The following is an 18,065-nucleotide window of genomic DNA, read 5'->3' as shown; positions in this document are numbered from 1 at the left end:
AGGAATTCTCATAGACTTCTGGTGAAAATACATGCAACTTTCCGGAGGAGCTGTTAATTTAGTGTAGAAAATGGGCAGTGTGTAATGGTGGACGTTCTACTGATCTCTTACCATCTGCTGTTACATTGGAGAAATCGTCCTGTTAAGCCAAGTATTTAAGTAGTTGGCCTTACTAATCGCTTTGGTATACAGATTCAGATTTTGCTTTCTGATCCCCCAGGTGGACCTGCTCCTGTTGGTGGGGTTTTGGAGCAGCCTGCCTACATGAACCACATTGTAGGATTTAGGCTGTAGTCACTTAATAAACTAGTAATGGAGTTCATGCCACAGGCCAGTATTGGAATGGCTTTGATTATGCTAAGCTCTTCAGTCTGATCAGAGTTGTGGCCTGCGTACCAGATGTTGGAGAGAGGTTGTTTGGTTTTGTGGTTTTATTTTATTTTTTTAAAAACTTGCATATTTTCAGCTCTATGTAAGAACTTTCTCTTCTAAGTGTGACACAGCAGGTTTGGCAGTACCTCCCTCTAAACAGGGTGGGTGAGAGGAGGCTCAGTTCCTGAAAGCATTTGTTTCAGTTAACCCTATTCAGTTTCTTTTAAGCTGCTTTGTGGTATTTGCTGGCATCCTGTATTCATCCCAGTGAGAGTTCTCTCTTTTTTCTGTACTTAGAGGTTCATTAGTCACTTTTCCATATATGCCACATGTGCTAATTGTGGGGAAGCTCTGCTCAAGGGCTAATATTGTGACAGCTCTGTTAAGCTCTCACCTCTGCTAATTGTCTTGTACTGTGGTGTACAAGTCTGAGCTTTGGGTTGAATCAGTTAAACTGGGGAATTTCTCCTTTTTAAGAAACAGTGCTTGCATAACAACAGCGTCAGAAGTGTCATGTTGCTTGTCCGAGGCAGTATTACTTCTCCACTGAGGCTCCTGGCTCCATTTCCCAACAGGCTTCCTTGTTTCTGTTACTTTTTTTAATTCCATTTTAATGAGGCTCTCCTCTCCTTCTCTTTAATGCCTGTCACTTTCTGCAGAATGAAGATGGACCACAGTAGACAGGGGCATTCCCTTTATCCAGTCCTTGTTTCCGTATTTCCATGTGAGCTCTTCCGACTGTTTTGGTTAGCGGAGCTCCTCCACCTCCACGCTACTGTGCTCATAGCTATCCCCTTTGGGAGAAGCCAGTGCTGGAGATAATAGATGAAATGCTGTCACTTACTCCAGTAGAAGTAAAGGTTAATATTTGCTCTGTCTTAAAAACACACCGTTTCTCATCCCAGGAGTCTGTGAGGGTGGCTTTTTGAATGTGGGGTAGTTTAATTTCTGAATGAGAGTAGAGCAGGCTAGCCCTGAGCTTCTGCTCTAGTGCACCCTGATCATTCTCTGCAGCCTTTTATTGCATGGGTAGGAGATAGAGGGGTGGTCCTGCAAACTCCTGCTCGTGGGATCCGTGGTGCGGTTTCTGCAGATAGGTTCCATGTGTTTAGGTTATTGGAGCAGACCATTTCATTTGACTTCATTGGGTGTTAAATCTGGATTCGGTTCCTCGTGGCAGGTGGGGCAAGTGTCTTAAATGTTTCTGGACCTCTTGCTGTCAGTGAAAAACAGGCAGGAGTGTTGTTGCCAGAATCCAGAGTATCATGAGTTGACCCTGTATCTGGACCATCATTTGATCCCCTGGCTCAGTGTTGCACTGTTTGGAGTCTAGCAGTGGCTGGCTTTTGTGCAGTGTGTCCTAGAACGAACTTGGATAATATTGCTGGCAGATGTAATTATTGCTGGAATTCTGTTGCTAAACATCTGTCAGACTTCTGATTTTGTTGGGAGACTTGACATTTATTTAATCAGCAGCTTTTTTTCCATGTTTCCTTTGACCAGATGAATTTGATGCCTATATCATTGTGTCCTTCGTAAATGCCACGCTGGTGCTGTCTATCGGAGAGACTGTAGAAGAAGTGACTGACTCTGGGTTCCTGGGTACTACACCCACCTTGTCCTGCTCCCTTCTTGGGGATGATGCTTTGGTACAGGTAATGAATAGCTTTTTTTGACATGTCCGCTTGTGTCTGCCACTCTCTGCTTGCTGCAGGGCTGTGGTTTCTACGGTAGTGCAACACATGTCACGCCAAAAGCTGTGGATTGATGGAGAATGCTGCTTGCTCAAGCTTACTCCTTTTATATCTCACTAATGAAGCTGGACCACCTGAAGACGGTCCTAAGCTTCAGTGAGAGCTCAGTGGCTCGTTGCTGTAGTTCAAAGGTGTGATGCCTCCAGCTGGCAAGTGGCTTTGTCCTCGTTTAGCCRGTATTATAACTAATAGGGCAGTGCTGCCAGGACTGGTATTTGCCTTTGGTCTTTCTGTGTCAGAATTGCAAGTGAGATGGGAGTTATAAAGGGATGGTAAATACAGAAATTAAYGTATGACCTCTTCTCCTTTAGGTTTATCCAGACGGCATCCGGCACATCCGAGCAGATAAGAGGGTAAATGAATGGAAGACCCCAGGGAAGAAAACCATTGTAAAGTGTGCTGTGAACCAGAGACAAGTAGTGATAGCACTGACTGGAGGAGAACTGGTTTACTTTGAGATGGACCCGGTACGTGTGTTAATGTTGTGAACGATTTCAGAGGAACAAGGCAGAATGTGGGGCGTGCTAGAGATTGATCCTTGAGCGAACCTGCAGAAAAGGATTCTGTATGTCCTGCGTGTCTGGGTTGTGACTGTCTGATTTAGATGAGTTTATGGCTAATTAAAATCTCTGAAGTTTATAACTGAGGCTGGAAATCATGACCTTCCCTACTGCTATTCTGGTTCTCCCARTCATAGCTGAAATGAAGCTGGAAAGAAATAGTAAAAAGTAGAGATATAATATAAATTTTATTTTAAGTCAAAACAATATCTTAAAAAGCGGAGGGGGGAGGCTTAGCGAGCTGTTTTGGAGCTAGTTTGCCCCATTGGCTAGGTAATAAGTTTCTAGTGGTTTTTTTTGTTTGTTTTTGCTCAGTCAGGACAACTGAAYGAGTATACGGAGAGAAAGGAGATGTCGGCCGATGTGGTTTGCATGAGCTTGGCCAATGTTCCACCTGGGGAGCAGCGCTCCCGGTTCCTTGCTGTCGGGTTGGTGGACAACACTGTCAGAATAATTTCTCTTGACCCTTCGGTGAGTAGTTGCTTTGGTTTTGCCTCTCTACCTCTTCCATTGGCTTAAAATCTTCAGATTGGTACTCTAGAGCTGGACTCTGTCCATGTTCAGCTGCATGGTCAGGAATAAATAGCTTGCATATGGTTTTTTTCCTCTGCTGAGCTGGATAGAAGTATGGCCCTTGAGTCTATCCTATAACAGATTCCTTTGTTTTATCTAGTCTCACCCRTGCCCAGAGGCTCAGTTGATGAGGAGCAAAAGCATGTTCTCATTTTTCTATCTCACTGTTTCTACCYGTAGAAAAGCAGACTCATTCTGCAAGCAATTTAACAGCAATCCAGCCTTATCTTTCCTGTACCTGCAGCAGATTGAGTGTTTAAAGCATAACTAAAATAACATCAGCTTTGTTCAAGTTTCTCCGTGCTAAATAACTGTAAATTTTATGTCAGGACAGTTTGGAAGTCTTCTAAAACCCTGTGTGTTACTGCCTGTCTTCAGCTGAAACATTTGTAGCTAAAGCTTTGTTTGGAAAAGCATTCATGCTTTGCTGGGTCCAGCTCCTCATCTTCCATGGACCCCAGGGCTGCTATCACTGCTTGCTTCCCAAAATCCACAGAGCTGGCAGAACTTATTAGCTTCCCCTAACTCAGCATGCARTGAGAGCTGTCTCCATGTGGATAACCTTGGAAACCCAGTATAGTATGGTTCAGGACTGTTGGGCTGCTCACATTGGTGAAWAGAAGTGCTTTTGGAGGTGAGATGAACCTGCAGCCCTTGTGCGCTAGGAAACCAGAATTAAATCTGTTGTGATTTTTCYGTGCTGAATACTTCCTTCTGCAGATCTAAAAGGGAATCTTTCGGCTCCTTACAAGCAGCCTGAATCCCTTCCGGCTGTGGCAAACTTTGTGATTGTTGCGGTGTCTCTTTTCTGCTTCCCACAGGATTGCTTACAGCCGCTGAGTATGCAGGCCCTTCCTGCACAGCCYGAATCGCTGTGTATTGTGGAGATGGGTGGCACGGAGAAGCAGGATGAGCTGGGGGAGAGGGGCTCCATTGGCTTTCTGTACCTGAACATTGGACTGCAGGTGAGAGATGCCTGTCTTGGGGAGACGCGTTGCTAAATAGCCTTGTCATCATGTGGTGAAACAACATGAAGCCTGGCTGTTCCCTGTGTGTTACAACATGCTTAACAACTGGAAATGGAGAATTCACTCTGTGACTTAGCAGAGGTGCAAGTTTCCTCATACATTCCTAGCCTTGAGACTAGTCAAAGCACAGCATATTCTTCCAGACTTAATGTAGAACAAATGGTGCTTTTCCTCTTCCAGAAAGAGGGCAAGTCCTAAAAATTTCTGGGTAAAATGTTGTTGGCTAGTTCTTCAGAAACTGCCTGTAGGGCAGAGTATTAAAGAAGTGAGTGCCCACAACCACATGCTCTGCTCTAATAACTCTGCTGTTGCGCAGCTTTTATTGTATCCAGTACTAACTCTGTGATCTTTGACCAAAAAATATTTTGACAATCCAACATGTGGTGAAAATAATCAGAGTAGTCTAGGTTCTTTCACATGCCTTTAGTTTGATGGCAGAATGCAAATTCTTGTTAAGTAACATTGGGTTTTTGGATAAATGCTTTGCACTGGGAAGGATTAGGGTCTGGAGTCAGTCCCCAGGTTTTTCAGGCCCTATGTGATGTACTAARTTTTTTAATATTAAGAACCAATTTAGATATAGCTTGGCAGAAGCAGGTTGTATCAAGCCAGGAAAACAAAAGCCTAATTCTTCAGAAATTGCCTCTTCTGTTTTGACTAACGTAACGACTGTAGCTAGTATTTCTTATCTGTAATTATGACCTAACCTTCCGGTTTACTAATGTCAAGAACGGTGTGCTGCTGCGAACTGTCCTGGATCCTGTTACTGGTGATCTTTCCGATACCAGGACCAGATACCTTGGCTCACGACCCGTGAAACTCTTCCGAGTCCGAATGCAAGGCCAAGAGGCGGTGAGTGAAGCAAGATCCCGCAGGGTGCAGATCTGCTCCCCAGGCACAGTGTCCCAGTTTTTCTTCGCGGTGGRCAGGGTGGGGAAGCATCCGTATAGCACAGCGGGACCCTCTGGGTAAGGGTGGGAAGTCGAATGACTTCATTATGGAGCTGCCTGACTCGCAGCTTGCTCTTTCATAAACAGCCTTGTTCATGTTGGCATTTCCCTCACTTCTTTGGAAGCGATGCGTAGTGCTGCTCTGCCTTCTCTGAACCAGGACCCGTCTGACCTGTAGGCTGCGTTCACAGTGCGTCTGTAAAGCTCTGAGCTGATTCTTTGGCGCAGAGACACTGAAAAAGCCTGTCTTGCTTGCCTCAGTGCACAGAGACTGAAAGAGCCCCGTACACAAGTTTTCTTAGTCCTTGACTGCTTGATGGTGCAGTTCATGGTCATCTCCTCTGCATTGAGAATGGTTCAACCAAGGGCTACTCAGCTGACATGCATGGTTCAAGGAAAATATTTGCAGCATTTGGCATAGAGGGAAGAACATGTTTCATCAGCAGTGCCATTTGCAGCCCTCCTGATGTGACACTGGGGAGATCAGCCACCTCCTGGTTGACTCATTTTTGGATGACACTTCCAGGGTTGAGAAATATTGCCGGTCAGTGTGGGGGGCTGGATCTGGAAATCTGAGCTCTGCTTTAAGGTTAGGGTACACAGTGTGAATCTGTTCAGCCTGCTCCTACCAGTCTGCCAGCTGTAACTTGGAAGTGAGATGCTCTGCAACCCTAATAGAGAATGTTTATAGAATAGCTGGATGCTTTTCTGCTTTGAGACCAGTTTCATTTCCCTGTCTTACAAAATGGAGAAAGGAAAAAAACCCATRTTGCTTGTGGCCAGTGAGTGATGGACTCAGAATAGCCTGTGCTTATTTCAGTGCAACTTCAGCCTTTATCACTTGGGCAGAGTGTGAGGCTGTACTGAAGCTGATTTAGCCAAATGTATAAAGCTTGAAGGGCTTAGGAGTCCATTTGCTTCTTGTTTCCCTTAATTTGATTGAAAACAGGCCATTGATTTTATTTTTTRGTAAGTTTCCCTTTGCGACCTCTGAAGCCCAATGCATTGGGATCATGACAAAGCAGTAAATATTTATTTTAAAAGACATGTTCCCATTTGAACGGGTTGTTATTGCAGAAAGGAAGAAAAAAAAAMCACCCTATGGAAGTATGTGTTGATCTTGGCTTTTTCAGATAAAATAGTTTTTATAGCACCTCAGCGTGAGTGTCCATTGTTTTGATAGTACCTTAAAGTTCCTCTTTGTGCCATACGTGATTTCCAGATAAACTGTCTCTTGAAAGCAAGCGGTATTTCTGAAGGTGTGCTCTGAGCAGGGTGGAGTCCACCCACAAGAATTTCCTTTTTCTACGGGGTAAGAGTCCGGTTGCTGCACTGTGCTTTCATTCATATTGCAAGGAGTGAACTTGCCCCATCCCCAGATTTGGTAAATTTGCTGTGTTGTCTGTCTTTCCCAGGTGCTGGCCATGTCAAGCCGCTCCTGGCTCAGTTATTCTTATCAGTCACGATTTCACCTGACCCCCTTGTCTTATGAAACGCTGGAGTTTGCATCCGGTTTTGCTTCGGAGCAGTGCCCAGAGGGCATTGTAGCCATCTCCACAAACACACTGAGGTAAGAGCTGATGGAGGGACACTAATATTTCTGAGCTGGGGTGCCAGGCAGAGGGAGAGGTGGTTGATTCTGTCTAGACATTCAAAAGGAAAAAGGTAAACGTGTCTTGCCTTAAGAATAAAGGATTTTCAAGGTTATTGGGTTATGGGTAATGAAAGTACAAGAGCAGAAACCCTTGAATAGTTTTCAGAAAACAAATGGAAGACAAGGTAGTCCTACTGTCAAAAAGAAGTAGGATGCACTGCGCTTCTCTGATTTGTATTTTCTAGCTTGTTTTAAGGAACAAATGTAATTCGAGCTATCCTTAAATTCTCAGATTTTTGGAGAGGGAAGTTGTTAATATCTGTGAATCTGTTGTGTATTAGGATCTTGTGGTTTATGATCTCAAATGGCTACTTTGGAGAAAATAGGGCATGTGATTTAAGAAATCAGAGGCATGACAGTGGTGTATTTGTTGCCTATTTTACATTTCAGCTTAGATCCTTAATACAAAGATAAGTGAAAATAATAGGAGAACACAAATTCAGGAGTTTTGCTTTATGTACTTGAACAGGCACTTTTTTCATATCTATCCTCACTGGAATATTGCGGCATTCATTGCTTTTAAAGGAGTCTTTCTTTCTTGAGAGACTTGTGGTTTTTGGTCACCAAATACCAGAAGAGCTGGCGTTTCAGCTGGCAAGTCGCAGGAACTTGGCCGTTCAGGCCCTGGCGTTTTTCTTGCCCTCGTAACTAAAGCTCCTCAGAGGAGGATTTGATTACTTGCCAGACAAAGTCTTGTCACATTTAGGTTCAGATGACGTGTTCCCCAAAGGTGCCCTTTCCCCCTTCAGTGTGCTCTTTGTTCCTCTCGGGATGCATTTGCTTCAGCATCACAGTGCTGTGCCCAGAAGGGACAGGCGCTCGGAGCTCACCCTGAGGCCGTGAGAGCACCCGGGTCAAAGATGCAGGACTGCAGGCACACCTGTCCCACAGCACAGACTCCCATTTAGGGTGCTAGTTTTACCCCACTTACCAGAACTGTTTGCTAGCGACTGTTCGGCCTGAGGGAGGACTGGCGTTCATCTCCAACACTGACCAGTTTCACGGACCTAAAGCTCGTCTCCAGCCTTGTTCTCCTGGACGGTTGCTTTTGGAATGTGTTGAATGTGTCACATCTTTGTCCCCTAGGATTTTGGCACTGGAGAAGCTGGGGGCAGTCTTCAACCAGGTCGCCTTCCCGTTGCAGTACACACCCCGAAAATTTGTCATTCACCCTGAGAGCAACAACCTGATCATCATTGAGACAGACCACAACGCTTACACTGAGGCCACCAAAGCCCAGAGGAAGCAGCAAATGGCTGAGGTAATCGGGATGGGGGACAGGTATATGCAGCCTTTTCCCCAGAGCGGGCTTCTGCAGCTGGTCCTCAGCCACCGTTGCCTGCAAGCTCTTGTGCCCGATGGGAAAGCAGCACAGTGCTGGTGCCCGGGTGCAGATGTGTTGGAAGCTCAGTCCTGAGTTGTCCCCCTCCGCTTAGGGGGAGTTGACTGCATCGCGTGATCTATTGCTCGGTCTGCCTGCTCTTTGGTGTTAGTTATTTCTTAATAGCAGGCTATGGCACATTGTTATCTGGCCTCCCAGTTCTTCTGAAGATATGCTTCAAAACCCAAATTTCAGCAGAATACATCACTGCCCGATGTTTCTTTCTTTGCATGTTATTATGGCAGGCTTTAAGAACCGCGTTTCAGGGAACCATCCTGCTTGTGTAACACTATTCTCTGGGTTTTCTGTGACTGAGGATGTTTGAATTTCAGTGGATTATTTTCTTCAATTTCCCCAGTGTTGTTCCCAGAGCTGTTGCTTTGAAGAAATAGTTCCCCAGACAACTCCCTTGTGGGCAGGGAAGAGCTGATAGTGCCATGCTGTGAGCTTCAGAGACCTCCTTGGGAATAAGCTCAGGGCAGGTGGAGTCTCTCTTTGAAAGCCTTAGGATTCAGTGGCTTTCATACGCTTACAGGCAGTACCTGGCCCTGGATTGCCTGTGCTTAGGGGGAGAGGGGGTATCTTCTACGTGGAGCCTCAGCATGTCTGGAAAAGAAATTCTCTGATCTATTTTTTTCCCCACCCTTTAATGTGCCACAGGAAATGGTGGAGGCTGCAGGTGAAGATGAGAGGGAGCTGGCTGCAGAGATGGCTGCAGCCTTTCTGAATGAGAATCTTCCCGAGTCCATCTTTGGTGCTCCCAAGGCAGGAAATGGACAGTGGGCCTCTGTTATCAGGGTGATGAACCCCATCCAGGGAAACACGTTAGATCTGGTCCAACTGGAGCAGAACGAAGCTGCCTTCAGGTAAGAAGCCATGGCAGACACAGCAAGGATCTCTGTGATAAGTCTTGTGTATTTTTCCTTGTTTTGCTCAACTGTTAATGACTTGAAGGCCAAATGTAGCATGTTATCAAGAGACAGGGTTTAAATGCCAGGAGCGATTTCCATGGGCTTAAAGCTTTTGCCTTGCCTTTCCTTCCCTTCCCACTCTGATCTGTCTGCATGTTGTGCTAAGAGCTGGTGTACTCCAAATGTGTTTGCCACACTTCAGCGGGTGAAGAACAACACTGGGATGTGAACGATAGATAAGAGAACCGGGAACATAAGAATTTGCTGCTATCCCTCACTTCCTCTTCTTTTCCAGATCATCTGAGGATAGACTAAGTGGGAAGGAAGTGTTGGAGGGACTAGGTGGGGAAGGCCAACACAATTACTGTAAAGGATAGTGAGTGGGTAGGAGAGGGAAATGCTTCAGCAGGTGGAGTGAGGTTAGATCATGCTAGTCCAAAAGGCTGACTCTGTCCTGTTTTGTCCAGGACCTCCAACCTGGCTGAACTAAGCCCTGGGCAGGAAATAACACTGAAAGAGGAGGAAGGTTGTACGTATGTGCCCAAATTGGAACAGCCTTTGAAAAACAGTTTTTAGTGCAGCCTTGTACATTGCTAGGCAGTGTCCAGCCTGTGAAGGCATCGAAGTAATGTGTTGGGCGCATGTGAGAGTTGGAGCACATCTTTTCGATGGGGAGGAGGGAAGAAGGAAGAAATCTGCTTTAAATGCTTCTGCAGGGGGGAAAAAATGACCTCTGAAAATTAAATTTCAGTGCTTGAAGGTTAGGCTTCCAAACCTCTGCCTAGCCAGATGTGAGTCGTGCTGTCAGAGAATCCAGTGTGTGTGTGACACTGGTTTCTGTGTCCTGATCACACTGGTGTGTCTTGTTGTCCCCAGTGTGGCAGTGTGCCGCTTCTCCAATACTGGTGATGAGTGGTATGTGCTGGTGGGAGTCGCCAAGGACTTGATTCTGAACCCACGCTCAGTTGCCGGGGGATTTGTCTACACGTACAAGCTGGTGAACAGTGGTGAGAAGCTGGAGTTTCTGCACAAGGTGAGAGGGATAAACGGTTTTGTTTGTCTCTGGGATGACTGGGACATTGCTGGGCAGAGTGTTGGAATAGCTGTTTCTTCACCCTGAATGGTAAAGTAGCATTGCAGTACTCTCACTGAACCCTGGGTAAGATTATCGTGCTGGTATGACACACACAGGAAACAACCTCCGAGGTAATAAGTTACCTCCTCCAAAACCATTTGGGACATCTTTTGCAAAGCTGAGATTTGAACACAGATCTCCCGAGAGTCCCAGTCCTTTGCCTTAGCTACAGTCTCACCCGTCTAATTGGTAGATGGGGCAGAAGTGGTGTTTTCCATGTCACGGGGAGGGGAGAGACACAGCTCTGTTTCCATTTTGGAACATGAGCTCAGAGAGCTGCTGTGAAGGTTTGTTTATAAAGCAAATTGGGCCTTGGTGATGAAGGCTCCTTGGGCTTGACACATTAAGCTAGTGTGAGCTGTCATCTTTCCTGTAATGCTGTTTTGGTTGCGTGTAGAAATGATTATTCTCCTAGTGACCAACTCACTTGATAGGTCTCTGGGGCTTTAGTGAAGGTTTCAGCAAAACTCTTAAAATAAAATCCTGTTTTTCTTCCCACGTGCTTCGAGCATGGCTGAGACTTGAGCAGATGAGCACATGCAAAGGAATGTTTTGGCTTCCTTCACTTCCTGTGGTCCCAATGCAACGAGTGGGTTCTGTCTTGGAGTAGAGCCTTTTCTGGTGCCATTGAACCACCCACTTTGGAGCTGACAGAGTTGATCATATGAAATAACTGGTCTTTGCCAATGCAGGCAAACTAACAGCGCTGTAACTGGAAACCCCCAACAAATTCACTTTCTCCACTGTGGCTGGTCCTTTTGGATTAACTATGAGTGTGCTCTAGTGGTAGGAAATTTTCAGCCCTGTCTGAGTAGAGCTCTGGGCACACTGACATTGTTCAGATTTAACTTTCTTCTGTAGCAGCTCCAGAGCATTTGGGGYAGATGCCGAACTAGACTCATGTCTTTGTTTTAAAAACGGACAGTCTGGATGGGTTTAGGCAAAGGATAAAATCTTTCTGTTGGGGATAAAGCAAAACTAGCAACTGAGGTAATGAGATCTTCCTTGCTTTGCTGCCTGTTCAGTGTGGGGTTCTTGCAGCAGTCGTGTGCTTCAGTTGAAGGTATGCTGCCAGAATTGTTATCTGTATAGTACCCAGAGCTCTGTTAGCACCATGCGTGGTATGTGCTCTTTTTGAAAGGCCTGCAGAGGACTGACTATTGCCTCTCCTGTAGAAAAAGATTATGATTAGCCTTTTGCATTGAAAGCCTTGGCACAGGATAATGGGCTCCAACTGAGCCACTGGATGGATCCAGTCTGAAGCTTGATGTAAGGTTAGTTCTGTTAACGGGGTCTCACGTGTCTTCCTCTTGCATCTTTCTAGACCCCTGTAGAGGAGGTTCCTGCAGCCATCGCCCCATTTCAAGGTAGAGTCTTAATTGGAGTTGGAAAGCTCTTGCGTGTRTATGACCTGGGCAAGAAGAAACTGCTTCGGAAGTGTGAGAATAAGGTAATGGCTCGTGTTCTTGGCTAAGGCTATTACTTGGAGCAAGAGATGCCTTGTAGCATGAGTTGAAGCAAGGCTTTAGCTGCCCTTCCAGCCCAAGTGTGCCTGTGCACTTAGATTTCAGCAAGGCACCTGTGCAACACTGGAGAGCTTTGGTTGCGTATATCCAGAGCAACATGGCAGCTCTGGCTGGGCTGAACTGTTGTACTGCCACTTCACACCCCAGGCACACATCACTTTCCCGTGACCATCCAAATAGTTGCATGTTCTCTGTCATACCAGCTCAGTGYAGGGCTATTAATGGAGTTGTGCAGGAGTTTCACAGATCTGTAGAGGCGATGCCTCTTGCCCGTCTGCTGCTACCCTGCTGTAAATGTGAGAGGTGTCATCCAGATACAAAATGACGACTGCTGGAAGTCTAAGTGATCAGTAGACTGGGAACAGAAGTTGGAGGATGCATACGAGTTCCTCTTAAGATCACCATAGTCCTGAAAAGGGGCTTTGTCCTCTTAGAAGTAGATGGTCCTCCTTGCCCAGCTTCTCTGATACTTGAGGAAAAGAAATTGCCAAGCTTGGTTTTCTAACACTGATTTCCTACTCCTCCTTCCCTCCTGCAAGCTATACAAACCTGTGCGAGTTGCTGGTTAGCCACTGCAGAAAGGAACTCCAGCAAGCCCACAGGCAGACTGGGAACTTGTAGGGGAACTCCTCCCACTTAAATACGACTAAGAATACTCATGAAAAACTGAAGCTTTCCTCCTTGGGTCCTTCGTGACCAGAGCTGTGAAGGGACACAAGCAATGCTTTTGACCTCTGGCCTGCCCTGCTTGCAGGACTGTCTCTAGCATCTCTTCGCAGGCTCGCCGACAGTGTTCTCTGGGCATCATTCTTATAAAGCTGGCTGAGAATGATGCCTGGTGGATGTTAGGTTGCAAGGGCTCTGCAGTGACAGTATATTTGGGTTGGAGCCATAGCATGCCATAAATGAGCAAGGTGGTGTTGGAGAAAGTGATGGGGAATGAGGAGCGAGCCGATTTCAGAGGGAAACATGGTAAAAATTGGATTGAGTAGGGTGGAGTGCATGGGTAATGGAACACCACCGGACTACGCTTCCCTGTTTGAAGCTCTTGGGTCTTGTTTTTCCTCTCTCTCAAAAGCACATTGCCAACTACATCTGTRGCATCCAAACCATTGGGCACAGAGTGATTGTTTCAGATGTTCAGGAGAGTTTCATTTGGGTGCGCTACAAAAGGAACGAGAACCAACTCATCATCTTTGCTGATGACACCTATCCCCGGTGGGTCACTACAGCAACTCTCCTGGATTACGACACAGTGGCTGGAGCAGACAAGTTTGGTAACATCTGCGTGGTGAGTGTGTCTGAGTTGTTGGGGCCTTTCGGACACAATACGTTTTTCCTTAGAACATCCATGATTTGTCTTAAAAGAATGAGAATCTGTGCGTAGTTGGAGACAACGCCCTGTACCATTCACTTGTTTTCATGGGATGACTAGCTTTCATCATAGTGGCTGGCTGGAATTTATCAGTTTGTTAGTTAAAGCAAACAAGTAAAAACCTCAGCAGGTCAGAAACCACTTTATTTCTGAAGCATTCAATAACTTGCATTTAAAAAATTTTAAAGCTTAAAAGCCCTAAAACTTGTTGTGAATGAACCTTGAAACCAATCTTACMAGTCCTCTGGGGCTCTTTCACAATTGCATCAAGGTTATCACTCTTACTTTCCCTGGCTAAATCTCAGCTCTGGCATTTAGCTTTCTCTGTCACTTCCTCTTGAAAGCTGCCTTTGTCTGTGCTGACACTTCCCCAGTTGGCTGAATTTCAGCTGGGGAGGAGGACAGAAAAGATTTTTTGTGTGTGTGTGTGGTAGGACTTTGATCTCTTTCTGAAGTGTGCTTGGGTGCTTTGGAGTTCAGAGTTCAGCAAGGGTCAAATGTTGCACCTGCAGGATTTGGCCAACTCATTTAAATCCATCTTCTAAAGTTTTCCGGACCCACATCCATCAGACTTTCATTAGTGGTACCTGCCTTCAAAACAGTACATTTTGACCTTATCTCCAGCCTGATCTGCAAATTCCAGGTTAGGCAGAGGCCAGTGCTTGTCATCAAGTCCTGTCTGTGGTTTTTTCGCTCTTCTGAGCACTTGACAATGTGGTTGTCTTTCAAATCTAAAGGCTTTGTTGGAGGGGGAATGCGTGATCTTACTGCAAGTGATTTATAAGTGACTCCTTTAAAAGTGATTCTTTTTAGAGCCCACTAAATGAGTATGTTCAAGGACCACAAGGATTCTCCAAAAATATGTGATGCTTCTGCAGCTTGTTAACTCTTTCCTTCTCTTTCAACACAGGTGAGGCTGCCCCCCAACACGAATGATGAGGTAGATGAGGATCCCACGGGCAACAAAGCTCTCTGGGACAGGGGGCTGCTTAATGGAGCATCACAGAAGGTAGTGTTTCATCGGAAGCACGCAGTTACTGGGGGAAAGGAACGTGCTGCTTTTCTGTGAAGTCCTCTGCTGTGGTGTCCAGCAGTTATACTGGCAGTTCTGTACCTACTCTGCTGTGCTGTGGGTGATCAGTCTTTATTGTTAGCAGGAGCCATATTCTGTCTCTGGAATCATGGTCATGATGTTTGATTGAAGCAGTATGCTCACTTTCTTCTGCTTTCCCTCATTACCTGCATCCGTTTGTCAGCTCCAGAGGGTAATTCAGCAGCATGCTGAGTTTTGCCATCTGGTCACAGGTGGAAGGCACTTCCTCTTTAGAAAGCAGTTGCAGAACTAGCAGGTGGTTGAATTTATTCTGCTCTCTTCTCTCAAGCCTTTAGTCTTTTGCTTTTATATAAGCTAAAGAACGACACTGATTCTTGTCTTTGTTCTGTGTTGGCTTGCAGGCTGAAGTGATTATGAATTATCATGTGGGAGAGACGGTGCTTTCCTTACAGAAGACCACGCTGATCCCAGGAGGCTCTGAATCTCTTGTCTATACCACGTTATCAGGGGGTATAGGAATCCTGGTCCCTTTTACTTCCCATGAGGTAAGCAAGCTGCATCATTATACTGCAGAGTTATGCTCTTCTATGCGCTCCTCCCCAGCCAGTATATTAACGTGCTGTATCTCTTGAGGGTATCTCTGGGGCTTTGCAGTGCATTAAAAACAGGGCTGCAGGAAAACTTGCATCTGTGGGACAGGTTCAGATGCAAAGGGGAAGAGAAGGAGCTTGTAAACTCCTTTCTTCTACATCTGTTCCTCTAAGAGTTGAAAGCTTTTCTTGTTGCACTGCTGTTCTAGATCTGTTCATATTCCAGAGGAGTAGCTCTTGGGTGACTTAGCGTCTGTGAGGAGGGTGTCTTACGGCCTGCTTTCCGTGTAGGGATGCGTAGCCTCTAAACTCTATTGACTACACACTGGTGCCTCTCAAGTCCCAAAGACTGTATTCACTGCTCAGTTTGCTGTGGCCCTGCTGGAGCAGCGTATGCCAAAACATTCGCTCCTTGAACTGCACCTCCATGCTGCATGGCTGCTGTGTGCTCCAACTCATGGGARTCTGAGCCTGGCCAAGGTGGCGTAGTGACTCTTGCTTTGGCTGCTTAGCTCTGTTGTGAGTGCTCAAAGGGTGGAAGTGGTGAGGAAGTAACCTCTGAGACCAGAGCTTGGCTGCAGCGTGCAGGGGGCTGCTCTGGCTGAACCTGATAATGGCAGTGTTATAGCCAGCACAGGAACGCCTGACTGATGGGTGTCTTGCCTTGGCGTCAGTGTGATAGTGTGTAGCAAACTGTTCTCTTACTGATTCTTGTCCCCTCAGGATCATGACTTCTTCCAGCATGTGGAAATGCACTTGAGGTCTGAGCACCCTCCTCTCTGTGGACGAGATCACCTCAGTTTCCGCTCCTACTACTTCCCCGTGAAGGTAGGTCTGAGTGTTTGGGATCAGCTGGTCACTGGGGTTCAGAGGCTTGCTGTAGGATGTGGATGCCTTGATAAGCAAGTCGGGGTGGTTGTTTAGTGGGGAAGACTGGGGTGTTGTAAACCAAAGCCGATATAGCGACTGTGGCAGGAACTGCAGCTAGAGTTTGAGTAGCACTCTCTAAGGAGAGGAGTCGGAGTACAAGCACTTAATACAGTGTCTGTTTTGGTTTCTTAACCCTTATAATGAGTCTTCTGAGGGTTGGTTTTGAGACCCAAGCCCAGAGGTGCTGCTGCAGTGCTTCTCTGCTTGCCAGAGCATCTCCTTTTTCCATCAGAAAAGGCATTACATAGCTTTTTGTGTGGCTGGGTCAGACTGGATGTTTCCYGGGGAGTGTAGTTTTTCACCACAATTGAAAAGGATAATCTCATCAGAAATAGGCAGGAATAGCTATTTCTTATTTTGAGGAGGTGTGTTTGAAGCTGTCGACTGTTAAATGCCGCAAGCAGAGTTATGTATRTAGTACCAGTCAGGAAAATGTTCCGGCAACTGAGACTGTCCAAACACAGAGGGCATTCTTGTTCGTGGTGGCCTTGAGGCTGATCTGCGACATGCAGGATCTCGGAGGCCTTTGACATCTGCCTGGAGATGCTTGCCTTTTGCTTAGCTTTTCCRGCCTCCTCCGTCAGCCTTTCCAGCACAGTGCTTAGACCCCGCGCTAGCTGAGGCTTGCTGGCCTGTCAGATCTGTCTTTCCTTCTCTTGTGATTCTTCAGCTGAACCCAGGCTTTCTGGGTTTCTCCTTCGTTAATCAGGCTGGCCAGTAATTAGTTTAACACTAACTGCTGCTGTTCAGCAGATGAGGTCACTGAGCGTGGTCTTGTTTCCAGGATGGGATTAAGAAGCTTTTGGGAACAGGCTGTTTGTTGCCGTTTTTCCCCGTTTAGGTAGGGTTCAGTGCCTCTGTATTGTATAGATTGAATGCTCTCCTGCCTTGCCCCTCCAGAATGTGATCGATGGGGACTTGTGTGAGCAGTTTAACTCCATGGAGCCTAACAAACAGAAGAATGTGGCTGAAGAGCTGGACCGGACCCCACCGGAGGTGTCCAAGAAGCTGGAAGACATCCGCACGCGCTACGCTTTCTAAGTGGCAGCTGGTGGGAGCAGAGCTTCTTGCTGGGTTCCTACAGATGCTCTTCCAAGCACAGCTGGAAGGAGGAATGTGTGCTTTTTTTCCTTTTTAAATATTGGTTTGCTCCTCTTGGTTTATGTTCCAAAGTAACGTGATTCCTGTAAACAGTATCAGAAATTAGGTCTCCTAGCACATCCTGCTGCTTATGTGAAGGCTCCTGACCCTGAGTTTCAGCCAGACAGGCTCCCTCTTGGGAAGGGCCCGAGGAAGGGTGCAGACTGACCCTCAGCCCCCTTTCTGGGTGAGGTCTGTGGCTCCCTTCTCCCTTCAGAACGAGGGAATCTGAGGCCTTTTGTGCTGGCCTTCCAGTGGCCTTGCAGAGGGACGTGGAGGGCAGATCCAGCCGAGCCTCTGTAGGTTCAAATGGATTTTGCAGCTTCCCAGCTTTTTTGGTAAAGGAAACAGCCGCAGCCTGACTCAGGGTTGTCAGGCTCATTTTAGTAGTTGGTAGTGAGAGGATCTGGGCTTCCAGTAGCTCAGAGCAGGCTGTGGGAAGCCTGGCTGTGTGTAGTGTGTGTGACTGTCACACTTGCTTTGAATGTTTCCTTTTGAATTGCGAGGGATTTTCAGACTCACCATTTTTGACTGTTTTCCCTGTAAATAGAGTTTTGTACAATGTTGACTCTCTTGGGGGTGGGGAAGAGCAAGGCCTGAGTCTGGGACTCGATTTGTTTCGTAATAACTTTGGCAAGAGCAGAGTCCTGTCTCCAAGCTGTGACTGTGAGCAGCACATGAAGAATAAAAGCCTGTTTTTTAACTAATCTGACTCCGGGGCTCATCTCCTTTGCAGCAGCTGTTCCTGACCTGGTGGGAGCACGCGCGGGGTGGAGAAGTTGAGCAAGAGCGCAGAAATCCTCCCTCCCTCAACCCTGCATGCTGCGTGGATGCCAGAGCCCCGCTGCAGCCCTGCAGGTGGTAGCTTGAAAGCCCCTCTCCTTCCCCCTTCCCTGCCTGYTCCGCCTGGAGCTGCCTGCAGCCTCGGCAGCATGTCCGGCAGCCGGAGCTGCTCTCCGGCAGTGTCACTCTGCCCTGGGTGGTTTTGCTGCTTCAGCAAAATAGCTGGAAATGCAGACTAGGGATAGGATGTGCACAGAGGGGGGAAGAGACGGAGAAAAGATGGGAAAAGCATTGAGTGGACTGGAGAAAAATGGAAGGAAGCGTCTTTCCTGCAGCTACTCTTGCTCCT

At 46.7% G+C, this 18,065-nt stretch overlaps 1 protein-coding gene across 2 annotated transcripts in view; it reads left to right on the top strand.

Moving 5' to 3' along the window:
• The window catches only part of SF3B3 (splicing factor 3b subunit 3), a 31,260-nt gene extending 13,620 nt beyond the window's left edge, over positions 1–17,640 (top strand). For both annotated transcript variants that reach the window (XM_026088585.1, XM_026088586.1), the window contains exons 12-26: positions 1,876–2,027; positions 2,438–2,593; positions 3,002–3,157; positions 4,081–4,224; positions 5,017–5,139; positions 6,653–6,807; positions 7,978–8,152; positions 8,933–9,138; positions 10,060–10,216; positions 11,643–11,768; positions 12,923–13,135; positions 14,130–14,228; positions 14,675–14,818; positions 15,587–15,691; positions 16,694–17,640. In XM_026088585.1, coding sequence (XP_025944370.1) covers positions 1,876–2,027; positions 2,438–2,593; positions 3,002–3,157; positions 4,081–4,224; positions 5,017–5,139; positions 6,653–6,807; positions 7,978–8,152; positions 8,933–9,138; positions 10,060–10,216; positions 11,643–11,768; positions 12,923–13,135; positions 14,130–14,228; positions 14,675–14,818; positions 15,587–15,691; positions 16,694–16,834 — 2,252 coding nt within the window. In that variant the 3' untranslated portion in view covers positions 16,835–17,640. The remainder of the gene's footprint in view (positions 1–1,875; positions 2,028–2,437; positions 2,594–3,001; positions 3,158–4,080; positions 4,225–5,016; positions 5,140–6,652; positions 6,808–7,977; positions 8,153–8,932; positions 9,139–10,059; positions 10,217–11,642; positions 11,769–12,922; positions 13,136–14,129; positions 14,229–14,674; positions 14,819–15,586; positions 15,692–16,693) is intronic.
• Positions 17,641–18,065: the final 425 nt, after the last annotated feature.

The sequence above is a fragment of the Apteryx rowi genome, unplaced genomic scaffold, assembly GCF_003343035.1.
Source record: "Apteryx rowi isolate R43461 unplaced genomic scaffold, aptRow1 scaffold_776, whole genome shotgun sequence".
Taxonomy (NCBI): Eukaryota; Metazoa; Chordata; class Aves; order Apterygiformes; family Apterygidae; genus Apteryx; species Apteryx rowi.
This window is presented reverse-complemented; position numbering and strand designations above follow the sequence as displayed.